This window comes from Elephantulus edwardii, unplaced genomic scaffold (genome assembly GCF_000299155.1).
Source record: "Elephantulus edwardii isolate Elephantulus edwardi_28Jun2011 unplaced genomic scaffold, EleEdw1.0 scaffold00164, whole genome shotgun sequence".
NCBI lineage: Eukaryota > Metazoa > Chordata > Mammalia > Macroscelidea > Macroscelididae > Elephantulus > Elephantulus edwardii.
The window spans coordinates 6,742,433-6,761,386 of record NW_006399914.1 but is presented as its reverse complement, the minus strand read 5'-3'; the positions used below and the strand labels follow the sequence as shown (position 1 = coordinate 6,761,386).

At 38.3% G+C, this 18,954-nt stretch overlaps 1 protein-coding gene across 1 annotated transcript in view; it reads right to left on the bottom strand.

Moving 5' to 3' along the window:
• Positions 1–17,660: 17,660 nt before the first annotated feature.
• The window catches only part of AP4E1 (adaptor-related protein complex 4, epsilon 1 subunit), a 91,879-nt gene continuing 90,585 nt past the window's right edge, over positions 17,661–18,954 (bottom strand). Inside the window, exons 20-21 of the mRNA XM_006895314.1 lie at positions 18,425–18,582; positions 17,661–17,821 (exon numbers count right to left, since the gene is read on the bottom strand). Of these exons, the coding sequence (XP_006895376.1) occupies positions 17,661–17,821; positions 18,425–18,582 (319 nt within the window). The remainder of the gene's footprint in view (positions 17,822–18,424; positions 18,583–18,954) is intronic.

Sequence of the window (18,954 nt, the reverse complement as noted above, 5' to 3'; positions counted from 1 at the left end):
ACAAGTGATCAGAAAGATTATGGCCTGAATCAGATGCACCTTAGTCCTCAAACTGACAATATTACTCCTCAATAATTTGAAGAGGTCCCTAACTGCAGATTTTCGCAGTGCAATGTGTCTCTTTATTTCTTGACTGCTGGTACCAAAGGTGTTAATTGTGGATCCCAGTAAGATGAAGCTGTTGATAGTTTCAGTTTCCTCTGCATCCATCTTGATGTTGCCTTATCAATCCACAGGTAAAAATCTTTGTTTTCTTGACATTGAGATGCAATCCATACTGAAGGCTGCATTCCTTGATCTTCTGCAACAAATTCTTCCAGTCCTCCTCATTCAGAAACCAAGGTTGCTTGCCTATAGAGCATGCATGACTATAGAAAACAAAGGGTCTGAGAACAAAGCAAATATTCATTAGATGGTTCAACCAATTTTGCAGGCTGGAACCCCTGGATGTATGTTTTTAGAGTTGTACCATCTGCTTGAAAAATCCTGAGTTTTCTTCTCAATCACCAGAGAGCTGGACAATGAATAAAGATGACAGAAAAACTGATGCTTTTGAGCTGTGGTGCTGGAGAAGATTACTGAATATCCCATAGACTGCTGAAAGAACAAATAGGTATGTCTTGGGAAAAGTGCAGCCAGAGTGTTCTCTGGAGACAAAGGCAGAAAAAAATTTCAACTTTCACCTTTTGGATATGCAGCTACGAGAGGCTATTCCCTGCAGAGTGATGTCATATTTGGAAAGACGGAGAGTCAGAAAAGGAGAGGAAGCTCTCAATGAGGTGGATTGACAATATGACTTCACAATGGACTCTAGTGTGTCAGAGATGATGAAGATCACACAGGATAGGGCCGAACTGAGGTCAGCTGTTGATAGGGTCGCTATAAGTTGTACTCAACTTGATGGCACTTACCAACAACTACTCTATTGAAATGAAGTATTACATATATAGGCTCATGTGAACATGATCTATCTGATTCTTGTATTATTTTATTAACATTAAATAGAGTAGGGCCAATGAAGATGAAGGGAAAAGAAAGTCCAGATAAAAGTGGAAAAGTGTAACAAGAGTCTGAAAAAAACAGAAAGCAAGTTTCCATGGTTTTTTAACACCATAGCAAACAAAAACAAAAAAAGACTATGATGATATTTCTATTTTGAACTATTTTTTTCTCTTAAACATTTAGGGAAATTGATTTTATATAAAAAACAGGAAAATATCCCTTATAAAGTTATTACAAAAAGAGAGATCATAAAAGCAGAGCAAAATAACATGTCCACAAAACAGATCAAAACTGTAATTAACAGGCTGAATAACACTAAGAAAATTTTGGAAGATGTGAAAGAACAACACAGATTAAAGCTCAACTATTACAGAAATGAGGTGATAGAATTGAATAAAGCAATAGAAATGATTTCTTTAAAAATTTAGATCTTGGGGAGTTTAAAATCAGAGGCATTTGGGTATAAATGGCACAGAATGAAAGCAGAGCCTTCCGTATTGACTCCATGCCTCAACATGAGTCTGGGATCTATGTTGGATTTTAGAAGCTGTTTTTCTGACATTGTAATTAAACAATTGCATTACCCAATGATGATTAATGATACAAAACAAAATGTCTATGAGTGATTGAATGAAAAGCAATAAAAACTGTGAATGAATGGAAATCCAAAGTCTCCGTAAATTTTCATTAAATTTTTTTTTTTAAAAAGCAGTAAGAATTGTAAACTTTTATTCCATTTTTTAAAACTTTTAAAAAAAACTGTAAATCTATCTTTCCAAAACGCAGTCTTTTGTCCTTGGTACTGGCCTAGATCAGACACTCTATGGACAACTTTCCATTTCTGTGAAGTCTGACAAAACCAAAACCATAGCCATGGAGTTGGTTCTGATTCATAGCAACCCTCCACTGGGTCTCCAACGCTATAAATTTTAAGAGATCTTTCTCTATTGGAGTGTCTGATGGAGTCAAACCTTTGAGTTAGCAGTGTAACACATTACATACTATGCCACCAGGGCTCCATTGTGCGGTCTGACAGATGCATGAAATCATAATCTATTACCTAAGGATATTTTATGGTATAGTCAAACAGGTGCAAAAGCTGATGCCCAGCGGGTCTTTATACAGCATTATCAATAGATCTTGACAATGTATCTCCAGCAACAGACTTTACTGAAGATGTCATTTTAATAATACAAAATAAGAAAAATATATCTTGTTACCATCCTGGGACCTCCTTGTAATAAAATGAATGGCAAACAGTTTTGACCAATTTTGTAATCCCATGTATGTGTCATCTATGTCAAATTCCTGATTCTTGCTATCTTGCTTTTAACTTTTCTGATGATTTTTCCGACAGTTATGAGTTTTATAGACTTTAGGTCCTGCTCCAACAAGAGTCAAGTTCTTAACCCATTTTGAGGCTGTCACAATGGACATTTCCCTGATCCAGACTGACGCTGTCTCTCAGTAAACAACATTTGCCATCTTGTTAACCAACTCTAAAATATTATGCGATGAGAAATTGAAGATTAAACTAAAAGGAACTCAAACGTGTTGCCATTGAGTCTGAAATGTCTCATAGCTGACTCTATGGTGGATTTCCAGGAGACAATAATTATCATGGGAGGAGACTGTCCAAAATTTACAACTGAATGGAGAGAAGTTAATGAAAAAGGAAGAAATTATGAAATAAAAGAGCTGAAGAGAATATTATTATACAAATATTTTTCTTTTTATATGGTTATATAATTTTCTATTTTAATAGAACATTATAATAATTTTCTATTATTTTATACTATAAAATGATAAAAAAATTATATTATGTTGTTGTTATGAGCTGTCAAGTCATCTGTGACTCATAACGACCCTATGTATAATAGTTTTGAACCCTACCCTGTCCTGAGCCAATCTCACTGACTCTGACATACCTACCCCCATTACCTCAGTTACTGTGTCAATCTATCTCACCCCGGGTCTCTCCTGCACTGTACCACCACCCTTCCAAGCATGATGTGTTTCTCCAAGGACCGGCCCTTCCTGCCCACGTGCCCAAAGTATGTGAGACAGAGTCTCAAAATCCTAGCCTCCAAAGAGAAACTTGGTTTCACCCTCTCCAAAACAGACTCGTTCTCTTGGTGATCCAATACTCTTCTCCAGCTCTACAACTCAAATTCTTCTTCTGTGCATTGTCTAGCTCTTTGATGCATAGCAAGTAATTGGAAAGAACATGGCCTGGATCAGGCACACCTTAGTCCCTTGACTGGCATTATTACTTCTTAGTTCTCTGGAGAAGTCTCTGATCACAGATTTTTCCCAGTGCAATTCATCTTTAGATTTCCTAACTGCTAGTGCCAAGAGTGTTAATTGTGGAGCTGTGCAAGCTGAAATTGTAAACAACCTCCATCTCTTCTCCATCTTTCATGGTGCTGCCAGTTGACCCAATTGTGAGAATCTTTGTCTTCTTGATGTTAAGATTCAATCCATATTGACGACTATAGTCCTTGACTTTCAAATGCAGCATGCGCTCAGGTCCTCCTTAGTTTCAGCAAGCAAAGTTGTGTCATCTGCCTAACGTAGGTTGTTGATGAGTCTTCCTCCAATCCTGTTGCCACATTCTTCCTCATAAAGCCCAGCCTCCTGAATGATCTTTTCTGCATATAGATTGAAAAGGTATGAAGGCAGGAAACATCTTGATGCATTCCTTTCCTGATTTTTAACCATGCAGTGATTCCTTGCTCTATTCTTGATCTTGCTCCTGTTGCATTTATGTTTTTTATAAAAGGTATGATGACAGGACTGCTGCCTGGTCCGAGTATAGGTCTAACTTGAGCACAATCCAGTGTCCTTGGATTCCCATTCTCCTTAAGGTTAGCCACAATTTTCTGTGACCCACACAGTCAAATACCTTTACATAGTCAATGAAACATTCCTCCAGTACTCTTTGCTTTCAGCCAAGATCCATCTAACATTGGTGATAATATCTCTAGTGCCACAACCTTTTCTAAACCCAACTTGTATGTCTGGAAGTTCTCTGTCGATGTACTGTTCCAATTGTTCTGGATAATCCTCAGCAGATTTTGTTTGCATGTGATTTTGAGTAATACAGTACACTAATTTCCACACTCTGTTTGATCTCCTTTTTTCGTGAATGGGAATAAATATGGATCTTTTCCAGTAAGTTGGCCAGGTAGTTATCTTCTAGATTTCTGGCACAACCTGGTCAGCACTTCCAGGGCAGCATCTGTTTATTGAAATATGTCAACTGGCACTCCCATTCCTGGGGCCTTGTTTTTTGCCAATTCCTTCAGAGCAACCTCCTCCTTCAGAGAACTTCCTCCTTCATCACCATTGCCTCCTGATCATATGATGTTTCTTGAAATTCTTCTGTGCCAGCCAGTTTTTTTTGGTACAGTGACTCTGTATAATCCTTTCATCTTTTAATGCTTCCAGGATTATCGAATATTCAGCCCATAGCATCTTTAAGAATTGCAACTTGAGCTTGAATTTGTTCTTTAGTTTTTTTCAGCTTAAGAAATACTGAGCAAGTTCTACCCTTTTGATTTTCTGATTCAGCTCTTGGCACATTTCATTATAATACCTTGCTTTTTCTTCCCGAGCTGCCCTTTGAAATCTTCTTTTCATCTCCTTAATGTCCTGCTTTCTTCCCTTTGCTTTGGCTTCTCAGCGCTCTAGTGCAATATTTAGACTCTTCAGACATTCATCTTATTCTTTTCTTCTTTCTCTATCTTTGTAATGACCTTATGTATTCTTTGTGGATATTTTTTAATACAATTTTACTTATACTGAATTTCTTACAATGTCTGTATACATTGTTTTGCACACAAGATCTTTCTCATTTCCTTTACCCACCCCTCCCTCAATCCATCAAATAGTATGACCCTATAATCAACACTCACACCCACACCCAATCCCATCCTCACCCCTCTGTTCCCACCCTTCCCCACTTGGATCCTCATACAGGTTCTACAAACTGGCTTTATATAGTATATGTCCTTATGAGACTGAGTTAGTTCGCTCAGCATAACACTCTCCAGTTCATGGATTATATTCTTGATATTCTCCAACAGCTCATCTTGGTTTTGTTCATTAGTGTCCAATGCCTTGAATCTATTCCTGAGATGGTTTTGAAATTCAGGTGGGATAGACTAAAGGTCAAATTTTAGTTCCTGTGGATGGATTTAACCTTCTTCAGCTTTAGTGTGAACTTACATGAGTAGTTGATGGTCTGTTCCACAATCAGCACCTAGCCTGGTTTTCACTGCTGATATGGACTTTTGCCAATGATTCTTTCCACAGATGTATACAATCAAGTTCCTGTGCATACCATCAGGTGAAATCCATGTGTATCATCTGCATTTAATTTTCTTATAAAAGGTATATGCTATCAATAAATCATAGCATATTGATTGTGTAGATCATTCTATCCCCCTGCCGCATTTCTGTCACCAAGTCCATGTTTTCAGACTACTGATCCTTCTTCTTGATTCCCAACTTCTGCATTTCAGTCGCTGATTATTATTAATGCATCTTATTTGCATGTTTGATTCATTTCTGACTGCAAAAGTTGGTAGAAATCAGCTATTTCCTCCTCGTTGGCTCTTGCTGTTGGCACATATATTTGAATCATAGTGGTATTCACCAGACTTCCTTGTATGTGTGTGGATAGTATTTCAAGATAAATTAAGAAATTACCTTTTTAGCTATAAAAACTACCTCATTTTTCTCACATTTGATCTCTGGCATAGTTGATTATATGATTGTCTGATTCAAAATTTCCCATGCCAGTCCATCGCATTTCACTAATACCTGATATGTCACTATTTATGCATTCCATTTCTTTTTTAACTATGTCCAGTTTTCCTACTTTCTTGCTGCTCACATTCCACAATCCAATCATTAGTGTCTGCTTATAACTGTTTCTCCTCCTTTGCATTTCCAAATTTAAGGGCTCAGCCTCAGGTGCCATATCTGCTCTATGTGTACTTAAGGGTTTTCGAAGGCCTGGTCTTTTGGAAGTGGATAGCCAATCCTTCTACTGAGTCTGTCTAAATTTGGATGCTCAGCTTTAGAACAATATCTAACAGACAAGAATTTTACCAAAAGGAGCAGATAAAGGGCACTTCCCCTTACAGAAGTAACCAATAGATTCTGTGTTGCCCCACCCCCATCCTGATGCATGTGTCTTGACCTTTCCCTTCGCCTGCTCCATCTGCATCCCCTTGCACTCAGCCTACCCAATCCAGAACCTCCCTCTCCCCAACCACCCTTGATATGATGGTTCAGGCCTTGGGACACTTCTGTGATGCCTTGTGCCTTGCATTGCTGCCGGTCTTTCACACTGCTACCTGTCTCAGGTTTAGGAGGCTTTAAGTCCAAATTCCATATACCAGCTTTGTTGTTGATGAGTGCCTTTGAGTAGAGCATGACTAATAGCGACACTATGAACAAAAGGCCTGAAGCCCGTCTACAAAGGTTCATAGAGGTTCCAGAGGTATGTTATTCAGGAAGCAGATGCCACTTCCAAATACCAGCTTTAGGGAAATATTTTTCTTTGAGGCAGTAATTACAAACTACAAAATATTCCAACAAATATGGAAATAGCTGGAGTTAAAAAATCAAAAAGAGAAGAATATACTTTGCCTTTCTCAAGCTGAAAGAACTAAAGAAATAAATTCAAGCCTCAAGTTGCAATACTGCAATACTGATGGGTTCTATGAGCAAAAGATGCAAGAAGCATCAAAAAGAGATAGAAGACATACACGGAGACACCTTAGGAAAAAAGAATTGGTCAACAATGAACCATTTGAGGAAGTAGCATATGATCAATAACCAGTGGACTGAAGGAAAAAGTCCAAGCTGCACTGAAGGCATTGGTTAATAAGGTCCCAGGAACTGATAGGACACCAACTGAAGTGTTTCAGCAGAGAAGCAGCACTGGCTATACTCACAATGGCAAGAAATTTGGAAGCCAACTAACTAGAAGAGATCCCTATCTGTGCCCATTCCCAAAACATGCAATATTGCAATCCCAACAGAATGTGGAAATTATTGAAAGATAATCATTAGTATCACAATGCAAGTAAAATGTTGACAAAGATTACTCAAGAGTGGCAAAAGCACATTGACAGAGAATTGCTAAAAATTCAAGCTAGAATCAGAAGAGGCTATGGAACAGGGATAATATTACTAAAGTTAGATACATGTTGGTTGAAAACAGAGAATACCATAAAGATATTTACTTGTGTTTTATTGACTACGCAAAGGCATTTAACTGTGTGGATCATGATAAATTATGTATAACACTGAGAAAAATGGGAATTCTAGAATAACTCATTGCACTTATACAAAACCTGTATACAACACAAGTAGTCGTTCAAACAGAACCAGGGAATAATCTGTTATTTAAAAATCAGGAAAAGTGTGTTTAAGGGTTGTATCTTTTCTCCATACCTATTCAATCTGTATGCATGGCATCAGAATTGAAGGGAAATTCATCAGCAATCTGCAATATGCAGATAATATAACCTTGCTTGAAGAAAGAGTACTTGAAGCACCTCTTGCAGAAGATCAAAAAGTAAGTACACCCCTCAATATACCTTATGTATATTACACTGCATGTTCAATCAATTTCAGACTGCAAAGGTTGGTGGAAATTTTCTAGCTTCAGTTGTTGGTGTATATTAGAACGATAGTGATATTAATAGGTCTTTTTTAAAATGAAAGTTTATTGAATACTTGGATTTCCATTCACTCATTGTTGCACATTTTCCTCCTTGTCTATCCACCCCAGTTCGCTTGAGAAAAAAAAACACCACAACTTTCACTGGTGTATCATTTCCCACCCCGACCCCAGTCCACTTCACTATGCAGCTCTTATTCTGTCCTGTATACATATGGACGGTATTCTTTCACTCACAACATTGTACTTTGGGATGGATCTAGAAATGGTCTTTTTTTATTATGAAAGCAAGCCCATTTTTCTTTACTTTCTCATTCCTGGAATAATAGATTATATGATTATCTGATTCAAGGTGGCCCATATAAATTCATCTTAGCTCACCAATGCATACCATGTCAATATTTATGCATTTCATTTCTTTTTTAACAATGTCCAATTATTCTACATTCATATTTCATATATTTGATGTTTCAGTATTAGTGGCTGTTTGCAACTATAGCCCCTCATTTTTATATTTCCCAATTTGAGGGCTCAGCTACCAGTACTATATCTCATAGTCTAAGTGTGTTCTATTGTTCATAGGTTTTTTTCAAAGGCCTATTACTGCAGAAGAGAAAGGCTAATCATTCTTCCTGGTCTGTCTTAATTTGAGAGCTCCACTTCAATACAGCATTTGACAAACTCAAAAGAGCAGATGGTAGCTAAACAAACATATACATATCAAAGTTATTAAGAGCAGCAACATGCAAAGACACTTCTCCGATACACAAAATAACAGATGAATTTGGTATTGGTCTCTCTCTCCCCATTCCCCCAAAAGATGTGAGCGGAGGTATCTAATTACTCCAAAATATGATGGTGGTAAGATTATTTTCAATGTTGCCTTACCGGAAGATATGATCCAAGTTGCCACCCTTAGTTTCCTTCTCACTCAGTCACTTGTTGACATTGAGCCAGAATCAGTTCAGAGCTGACCCTTTGGCTAGCTCTCGGAGGCTGTAAATCACAAGGGAGAGAAGCCTTTTCATCTTTCTCCCATAAAGCAACTGGTGGATTTGAATCACCTGCCTTTGAGTTGGCAGCACAGCTCCTTATCCACTAGGCCGCTAGAGCGCCCCTAGTTTTCTTGGCAGTGTAATTTATAGTCCTGAAGTCATATATAGAAGAATGCTCTTGGAAAGTTTAATCCTTTTAATTCTGGATACTACATGTAGACTTATCTAGATGCTCCAAGAGCCAAGAGTTGAGAGTCTGCAGGCACCTAGCCCTTTGCTCATTAACTTCTACAACTACAGGCATAGCCTATTCCAGCCACCCTTTAACCTGGTGCTGCCTTGTGAACAATTCTGATACAGGCCTTCAGGACTTGCCTCCATAACCACGTGAGCCATTAACCTGATGGTTGTTGAGTGTCTGTGAGACTTTGTAGCAAATAATAGAGCCCAAAGACTAGACATAAGCAAGAGAGCTGAGGGCTTCCACATTAAGGGTTCTAGAAATGCATTATTTTTTGTGTGTGTACCATCAAATTGGATTTGACTGGTACAGGAGAAGATTGCCCCTCCTTCTCCAGCAGAACATCTGGTGGATTCAAACTGTGTACCTCTGTGATTGCAGTGCAGCTTCTTGGCGCTAGACCACCAGAGCTCCCGTTAGAAATTCATTCTTACATTATTGGCTCAGGAACTAAAGGTTATAAAATTCATAATTGACTGAAAGACCACCAGAGGGATTTACAGAAGGAAAAAATTGGCAGTGGTGTGCCCCTAACAATGGGATTACATGATTAGCCAAATGTACATGCCATTCAGCAGTTTACACAAACACAAGGTCCCAGGATGATGGACAGGACTAGTTTTCCTGGTCTGTATCTCAAGATCCACCTTGCATTTATTTATCTAGAATGACAAAGATCCTTTGGGAATAGATATTATCTGCACAGGACAGACCTCAGAGAAAATGAATGTTGTCCTTAAAGTATATGGCCCAAGCCAGCACCAAGGTTAAGAGAACTGACGTTTGGAAAGAAAACTTTTAAAAATCCCCCTCTTTGGAGGGGGAAGCGAGCTGGTGGGGAGGGGTGGGAAGGGAGAAAATTGCAGCAATGAATGAATGGAAATCCAAAACCTCTGTAAAAATAAATAAATAAATAAAAATGATTAAAAAAAATCCAACGTGGATTCCAGACTTATGGCAAGCCTTTAGAGTGGAGTTCTACTTTTCGATTCACTATTTACACACTGGAGTCCTGGACACAGTATAACATGCCAGGCTGCTGACTGTAAGATCAGTGGTTCAAATGCACAGGTGCTTCTTGGAAGATGAGAAATCTCCTCCTATAAAGATTTATAGTCTTGGAAATCCAATAGAAGGTGTCTATGAGTCAGATCTGACTCCCAGACAGTGGCTTTGGTTTTATTGACACATGGTCTGAGTGCCTCTGATTTTAGACTGTCATACAAAGCTCACTTTGGGAATTGTCATGCATATAATGTTTCTGAACAGTGGTGCTGGTGAAGAGTACTGAATATCACACAGACTAAAAGAACAAATAAATAGATCATAGAAGAAGTACAACCAGGGAGCTCCTTAGAAGCAAGGATAGTAAAACTTCATCTCACTTTGGTTATGTCCTTGGAAGAATGCATGCTTGGGAAGGTCGAGGGTTAGTGAAAGAAAGGCCAAGTCTCAACAAGGTGGATTAACACAGTGACTGTAACAATGGGTTGAGTATATCAAAGACGGTGAGGACAGCGTATAATAGGGCAGGCTTCACATCTGTTGTCCAGAAGGTCTCTATGAGCTGCAGTCGACTCAACAACGCTTAACAACAACAACAGCATCATGTTTTCACAGTGCAAGTCACAATCCAAAACTGAGTCATTAAATCAATATAATGAATTACAACTGTTCGAGGTTTTATTTTCAATTAATGACCAAAAGATACCAACATGAACTGAACATGCTTAAGTGTTGTATCATTCAATTTCTATTTTAGTTACTTGCATAAAGTGTTAATTGGGTCATGGTGTACAAAGTATTGTTTACTGTATTTAACCATCAGAAAACATGATGCTGTTCAGTCTGACACTGGTCAGTCTGACACAATCCCACATGTATATGAAAAAAGAATCAAAGATTGAGATAGCTGATTCTGCTACAAGCAACTTCTTGTTGGCCACAACTCTCCAATCCTGCATCTCCCTCTCAGTTCTGTTTCCAAATCATGTTATTTTCTGTAACTCAACCCTTTTGTGTTTTGTTCACATGCCATTTAAATTTGTTCTAAATGCTGGAAGTGCATCAGTGGGTACGTAAAATTTTCATGAACTCATCAACATTATCTCAGGCCAAGAAATATATCACAGTCATTCTTCATGTCACATCAACCTCATAGTGACCTAACCCTGGTACCCCATCTGTTCTTTGTATATGGTCCCTTTCAAGTTATTATTTTTTCAGAATTAATACACCAAACAAGATGGATGAGTCTCAAAGACAGAACACTGATTGGCAGGGGTGGGGAAGAGCTGAGAATAGTACAGATCAAATGATCCCATCTCTATGAAGTTATAAAATAAGTAGAACCAATGTATAATGGGGAGGGGACATGGATTGAACAGTAGTTGCCTCAGGGCAGGCAGATAATAGGGCACAGGAATTGACTGGGAAGGGACAAGAGAAACTTTCTTGGATAATGGAAATGTTTCACAACTTGCCAAAGATGTGGGCTTAGAGGTGTATTCGTTTGATAAAGTTGAGCAGTGAAAATCTGTACATTTTGATGCATAAAAATAGAGAAACTATAAACATCTACGTTGGAGGCAGCATGTCCAGACGGATGGAATACACAAGAATGGCAGACTCTTAGTTACGGAAGCCAGATGATAAAATAGGGGGTTCATTATGGTATTGTTTCATTTCTAGGTTTGAATTTTTCTATACTAAAAAGTTTTAAAGTTACTGCCATTCAGTTCTTTCCATTTAGATTTCTCTTATTCATGATGACAGCTATCATAGGAAATTTAAACTATATGTAATGTACTAACCATCTTTCACAAACTGAGCCCATAAGAAAATTTGTCAGAGAAATGCTTTATAGTCTAATTGAGTGCTATTAAGTGATTCTGCCAAGTGCTTTGATCTGCAAAGTACATTCTGTTTGTTACACTTCTCTATAAACAACAAGAGTCTAAGGCCTCCACAATCACTTTTAACTCCTCCATCATTATATGCAGGAGCTCTGGAATAGTCTATAGGGAGCTGCACTGCCAACCCAAAGGCAGTGCCTTTTTGGTGGTTCAAATTCACCAGCAGCTCCATGAGATAGAGATGGGCCATGTCCTCCCATTGGATTTACAGGCTCCGGAAAACTAGCCAGAGGGTCAGCTATGAGTTGGTTCTGACTCAACAGCAGTGAAGTCTTTATTTCATTACATAGAGGAGCTCTGGTGCTGTAGTCTCTAGAGTGCTGCTCTAAAAACTGCATGGTTCCAGTCCACCAGCCATTCTGAGGGGAAAAAATAGGCAGTGTCCTTCTGGTGAGATTTACAGCCTCAGAAACCTGATCGAGGGTCACTATGAGTCAGAACTGGTTCAACAGCAGAAGTCTGAGTTTCTCAAGACATACAAAAACATATTTTTTACTTTCAAGATACCTATATGAATGCAGATAAAGACTCGTTCACTATTACTATTCAAATAATTTCATCTTTCTGTAATTCACAAGAACTGTTCTATCTAACATAGTTAATTAGCCAAGAAAGATAGGGGGAGGAATTCATTCTTTGGTATCTATCACCCAACTTGTTCAAGCCACTGGCTTTGTGCTTACTTTTGTTAAATTGTTATTGTTGTGTGTTGTGGAGTCAGAACCAACTCATAGCTAACTGACCCTCCTGCGCATTTTCAGAAGCAGCAGCATGAGAGATTGCCCAACCTTTTCCTTCTTCATTAACTTACGTGGTAGTAGTTCAAACCAAATACCTTCCTCTAAGAATGTAATTACAAGACTATAGTATGCCTGGTTCATTTCTTAAAGGTCCATTTCATCCTTTGACTTGTAATGTATTAGAAGTTGTGGTTGTTAGGTGCCTTTCAGGTGACTCACAGCAACACCATGAACGACAGATCTGAACTGGGCCCTGTCCTGAGCCACCCTCACGATCCCTCACCTGCTTCAGCCCATTGTTCCAGTCACTGTGTCAATCCAACTGATTGAAGGTTTTCTTCTTTCACTGACCCGCCACCTTCCCATGCATGGATGTTTCTTTCCAAAGACTTGTCACTCCTAACAACATACTCAAAGTACGTGAGATGAAGTTTCATCATCAATTCTTGCCTCTAAAAAGCACCCTGGCTGTACTTCCTTCCACGAGGAAGACAGACTTGTCTATTCTTTTAGTAGTTCATGGAATATGAATATTATCTCACAACTGACAGGGTTTTCTTTAAGAGGGATACTTAAATGTTTTTTATAATGGATGTGATGCCAGTCCCCTCCAGGCTTTGATCGTGTAATTATCTGACTCAAAATGGCCAGTATCAGTTCAACTGCCTACTGCACAGGATATCTATTTTCATACGTTGCTTGTCCTTTTTTTGACAACTCCTATTTTCCTTGACTCATCATTAGTAAATCCCATGTTCCAATTCTTGGTGGGTGTTTGTCACTGCTGCTTCTCATTGAGTCATGCCACACTGGCAAATAAAGATCAAGAATACTCAACTCCAGCCAAGTCATTAAGGTCAACTCTACCTTGAGGGGGTAGCACTTCTGTAGTTGTATTTTGAGTGTCTTCGACCTAATGGGCTCACCGTCTGGCATGACACACAATGTTTGGCTGCAATTGACAGTCTTGACTGGCCAGTTTTCAGAAGATCACCAGGTCCTTCTTCCTATTCCTGGATCCTCCACTGAAACCTGTTGGCATCTGAAATACCGATGGCATAGCTTCCAACATCACAGCAATATACAAGCCACCACAGCACAACAAAGGAGAGGTGAGTGGTGGATTATAAGGAGTGGAGACATACATGTCATCTGGTTTCTAGGCATTTTTTTCCCTCAGAAACACAAATAACAGTCATTAGGCACAGGTTGTGCCAGATCACATCAGGGGAAACTTCCTGAGGTCAGTCATTTAGTAGCACTGGCGGTTTAAAATTTTGAGGAAGGAAAAGTACTCATCCACTTAGCAAAACAGTTTAAAATAACTAAAGGAAATTGATTGCTGTTCTTGGAAAGAAGCCCACAATGTAGCTGCAACCATTTACAAGACCTACTATTTTTTCCCCAGCATTAAAGGTGCTCCAGGAAACTGATGTTTGTTATATTGTGTATTAATATTCTCTCCACACCAGCCTTGTCCTTTTTTTAAAAAAAATACTATACTTATTAAAATATATTTAATTATAATTTTAAGTACTGCATTAGCTACTCTTGAACTAAAATCTATTACACAAAATATATGAAAAACTATTGGAAGTGTATAGACCAGGAGTGTGTCCTATCTCCATACCTTTTAGCCTTGTCCTTCCTTGTGTGGAACCATAATCCTTAAACTCTCAAGGTTCTTTGGTGCCTTCTTTCCTTGTATCCATGCATGTACCAAAAAAAGTTTTCTGTGCAATGCATTCAAACACACACTCTTTACGTAACTCAAACATTCCTAGAGTTTCATCTCGGAGCAACTGTTCCTATGAGCTTTCCTGATAATGTCTGCATTACTAATATTCAGATGTCCCTATTCTCAGAAGAATGTCTATTTGTGTTTTATTGACTATGCAAAGGAATATGACTGTGTGGCATAACAAATTATGGCTAACATGGGGAAGAATGGGAATCTCAGAACCCTTAAAGCAAAGCCTACACCTAGAGGAAGAGGCTATTGTGTGAACAGAGCAAGGGAACACTATGTGGCTTAAAATTAAGAAAGGTGTGCATCAGGGTTATATCCTTTCTTCACAGCTATTCAATCTGGATATTGAACAAATTATTTGAGAAGCTTGATGACACACATCATCATCATATTATTAAGTGGTTTTGTTTAGGATTCAGTTATGTAGATAATGACACATATAGAGACCAAAAAAGACCAATATATATCACTTTTGTATTTATTACATGTTTAACTGAACATTTCAAATTACAGAATGCAACACCAAAATAAGGTAATTAATATTTGCTAAATAGTTATTCGCTTGCATTTTTCCTTCTAAAATTTTAACACAGCAAAATATCTTAAACACATGAACAGGTTCAATGCACTTTCAGTGGTTCACAATCATGACACAATGACCACATCTGTTCATAAAAATGTAAGGCAAAGAGCTTAACATTTTTAAAATGTTAACATTAAATAAGGAAGAAAAAAACAAAATACTGTATTTTTACCACAATGGTTTTGGTAAGTGATAGAATATTGTTTAAAAGAATGCTCCTGTGCAGAACCTACGTTGTGCTTGGGATGCTTGGCACATGAGCACTCAGTAACCACTCAGCTTCCATCGACAAGATGGCCAGTAGCATTCCCGACTTGAGCCTCTTTCTCCTGGAGTCTGATTAGCCTGCCCTCAGAACCATTTGGCCAGGAGCCTGCTCTCTTTCTCATATTTCCTGTCTACCTTTTATTCACCCTCAGGTTCACACTTGCCATCATCTCTATTCTCATCAAAGATGTTTGGTACAGAACTCAACATGGCCAAACATCCTTGTCACAGCTTCTGCCCTGATGCTACTTCATTCACCGGGCTAAAGTGTGGCTGTAAGGTAAAGAGAATGAGTCCACACGCAAAATTCATTCCCCCTACTTTATAGTTACATGCCCAACAATTCAAAAAAGGCTGATAATGCCAGATTTAGAATTTAAAACATTCAGTAAGTTTAGGTAGAATATATCAGAAGTTCTTTAAAATCTACTTTTTTTGTTTTCAAAATTATAAAAATATAAAAACTGTAAACATTCCACCAAGCACTTCCATTAGAACTTTTCACTTAGCTTTTTATTTAGTAGGCTCAGAAAGAATATATTTCATAATCCCTTTGGATGACCCAAAAATCATGGTCTCGGCCCTAAACTTTCTAATAGACATTTCTATCATTAGAAGGCTCTTTACACTATCTGGACAACAGCTGTTGCCACTCATGAACACCCTGTAAGAAAGAAGAGGAGCTCACTGGACTCTTTCCCAGACAGTTGTCCAGCAGTGTGCTCTGCATCATAGGTTCCCTGCCCCAGACCTGACGCAGGCTCAGTAGCTATGGAAACATATGGAAGGACACAAAAGCTCCAAGCACCTACTCTGCCATAATGCCATACTGCATTACATAATAAGAAGGGCCTCTTCTTTGTCAGAGTAACAGCAGAATCAAGTAAGTAAGGAACTAAGGGGAGGGATGTTGCTGACAGTTAGGCCTAACAACAAAGCTGCTAAGGCTGTCCACCAGCACTCACCTGGCAGCACCTTCCCTTCACTATGACACTGCTGGGAGTTTAAGGTCGAGTCTGATTTTCTATTCAAAAGGAAGAGCCAGGAAATTCCAGCCACTTACCATTGTTCTTGCAGCAAAGTTTTATTGTAAGTTTTTAAAAGAATGAAAGTAACAAAGTGTTATATCATAAAATTAATAACTTAATCATAAAAAAATACTGCCCTTTTTTGGAGAGGAATAGTTCAGACACCATGACTAATGAAATCTACTAACACTGGGGAAACCCCTTAGCATCTTTGTCAGCTATAATTAATGAGATAACTGAAACCCAGAACTCCTGACTGGGCTGATAAACAGTACCAATTAACAGTACAGTGACTTCAAACGGCTGACTGGATAGTCTCTATAGTGAACTATCAACGAAGGTGAAATTATAACTATTAGACACAGCACCATAATGTTTTGTAAAATACTATTTCCATTTTTAACAATACCAACCCAACATTTTGGTCCACCATTCATTAATCTTAACCTCTTCTTTTCTTGATTAGCATTCTGACAAAGGCCACAGAGATGACACTGGGGTTTCACTGAAGTACCCACATGGTATATTTCAGACAGTCACTGGCTTGGCTCTAGCCATTGACTACCAGTGGATTCAAAGGTTAGGAAGGGTGATTATGCCTTTTATATATTCCCAAATTTAAACTAGGTAAAAGAACATAAAAAGTACTAACTTGCCATTACTCGAAAGGCCTTTTATATGTTTGCTTTGGTACTGTGTGCTCTTATGGGTTTTGCTGCTATATGGTCTTATTTAATAAATGGCTTTTAGTTTTAAAAATAAGAAACCAGTGATTCACTTTGAATTTTAGAAATAAATGTAGCTGGAAAACAAATATTATAGTCAAATTAGATGGAATTATGTGTAACAAATTCTTATAGTAAAAGCATTTATTTACCACAGATTTGTTTCCCTAATATCCAGCATGCTCTTGGATCTTCTACACCTGCTAGTGTGGGTTACGCAAACTCACTTCAACACTCATCTAAGCAAAAGGTAATATTGCCTGCCAAAAGAGGATACAGTGCATTCCAAGCACGGATATGAGTTAGTTTTACAATATCAATTCTCTGTCTCCTCTCCATTCATTAATGCAGAAAACTGAGACTTGGTTTTACTACCAATCAGCACTAGAGTCAATTTACTATAAAATCATTTATAACAAAATAAATATTTTTCAATGCCTCTATACTAAGAGATATAGAAATCATTAGCAGTTTATAACATCAGCTTAGGTCACTCTTTTGGGACCCAAACATACTGTACAATCCTGAGTAAAAAGTTAAGGATACAATTTCTTGGGCATCTTTCTTGGCCAGAAATCATGGGGCACATAAAACCACAATTCACAAGAATCCCCACTTTCATTAGAAGTACCATAAGTTCTTTTTACTTTGGTAAATATCTTTATCTATGTAAACCTTTATTTTTGATGGAGTAAAATATGAGCAGAGCTTCTGCTAGGAACCCTCCATCACTTTTTGACACTGATAGAGTAAATAGTCGGGAAGAGCAGAGCAGGAGGATCTGAACCACAGGGCTAACACGTCGGCGTGAACTCGGAAATGCAGCAGGCAGGGGACGGATGGGAGCAGCCTACAGGCCAACAGCCCTTCACTGCCTGCAACAAAGCAGAACGTTTCAATTCCTTAACATAGTCAGAACAACACATTCAACTTAAAAATACTTTGTTGTTGTTTAAGGTGCCATCAAGTCTTAGATGACTCATGGCGACCCTATGAACGAAAGACCTGAACACTCATATGACTTTCCTCTTTTCTGCAAATTCAAAGAGTTTCTGGAGGCAAGGTATTTCAGAAGTGGTTGCCACTCCTGCTTCCAAGCTTGTTTTAATAGGGAAGCTCCACCAAACACTGTCCACCATGGGTAACCACTGTTGCATTCGACACATGAGTGTCACAGTGTTTAGCATTACAGCAACCCGAGTTAACTCTGTATAGCAAATAGACAGACTAGTGCTGTGCCACTTAGAAGAATGTTTGACAAAAACCAATTAAAACCAGGCCTGAGGGCAACAGATTAAAATCATCCACCTTTGACTTGGTAGCCTAAGAGTTCTATGTTGGTGGTGGTGGTGTTGAAAATACTTAGAACAGGAACTATTACAGCTCTAAGGAATCTGGCACTCCTAAGAGTTAATTTGCATTTTGATCATGGAAAAGTCCCTATAAATACAGGATTGCCTTTTTGTAACTTTACCAACCTATAATGTCGACAATGTGAAGTCGGAGTTTCTGCTGCAGGGTCTTGAGGGCAGAAGGCAAAGCAGCTTGAGATTCTGACACTTTTACATTTTGCTTCACATCATTTGCAAAGGATAGCCAAAGCTTGCCAAAGTCTTCAGTAGAGATTTGTAAAGGTCTGAAAAAGTATTTTCAAAATTAGAGCTATAGCAAAAGAATGACTCTAAACAAATATATTTCAAATTAAACATGAGAATAAATATAAATAATAAATCTAGATCTCATTATGTTTTTAATCAGTCATTATTAGAATGCTTAGGATCATCTTCCAGTCTGATGAAATAATGATAACAGATGTTTTTCAATTAGTGTCTTTTCAACAAAAGCACCCAAGTTGTCTATTGGTCATTAGAGAAGATTTTACCAATTGTTGTTGTTGTTGTTATGTGCCGTTGAGTCGCCTGCGACTCATAGCGACCCTATGTACAACAGCCCTAAACTCCGCTCTGTCCTGTGCCAATCGTATTGTCTCTGACACTCCCATCCCAAT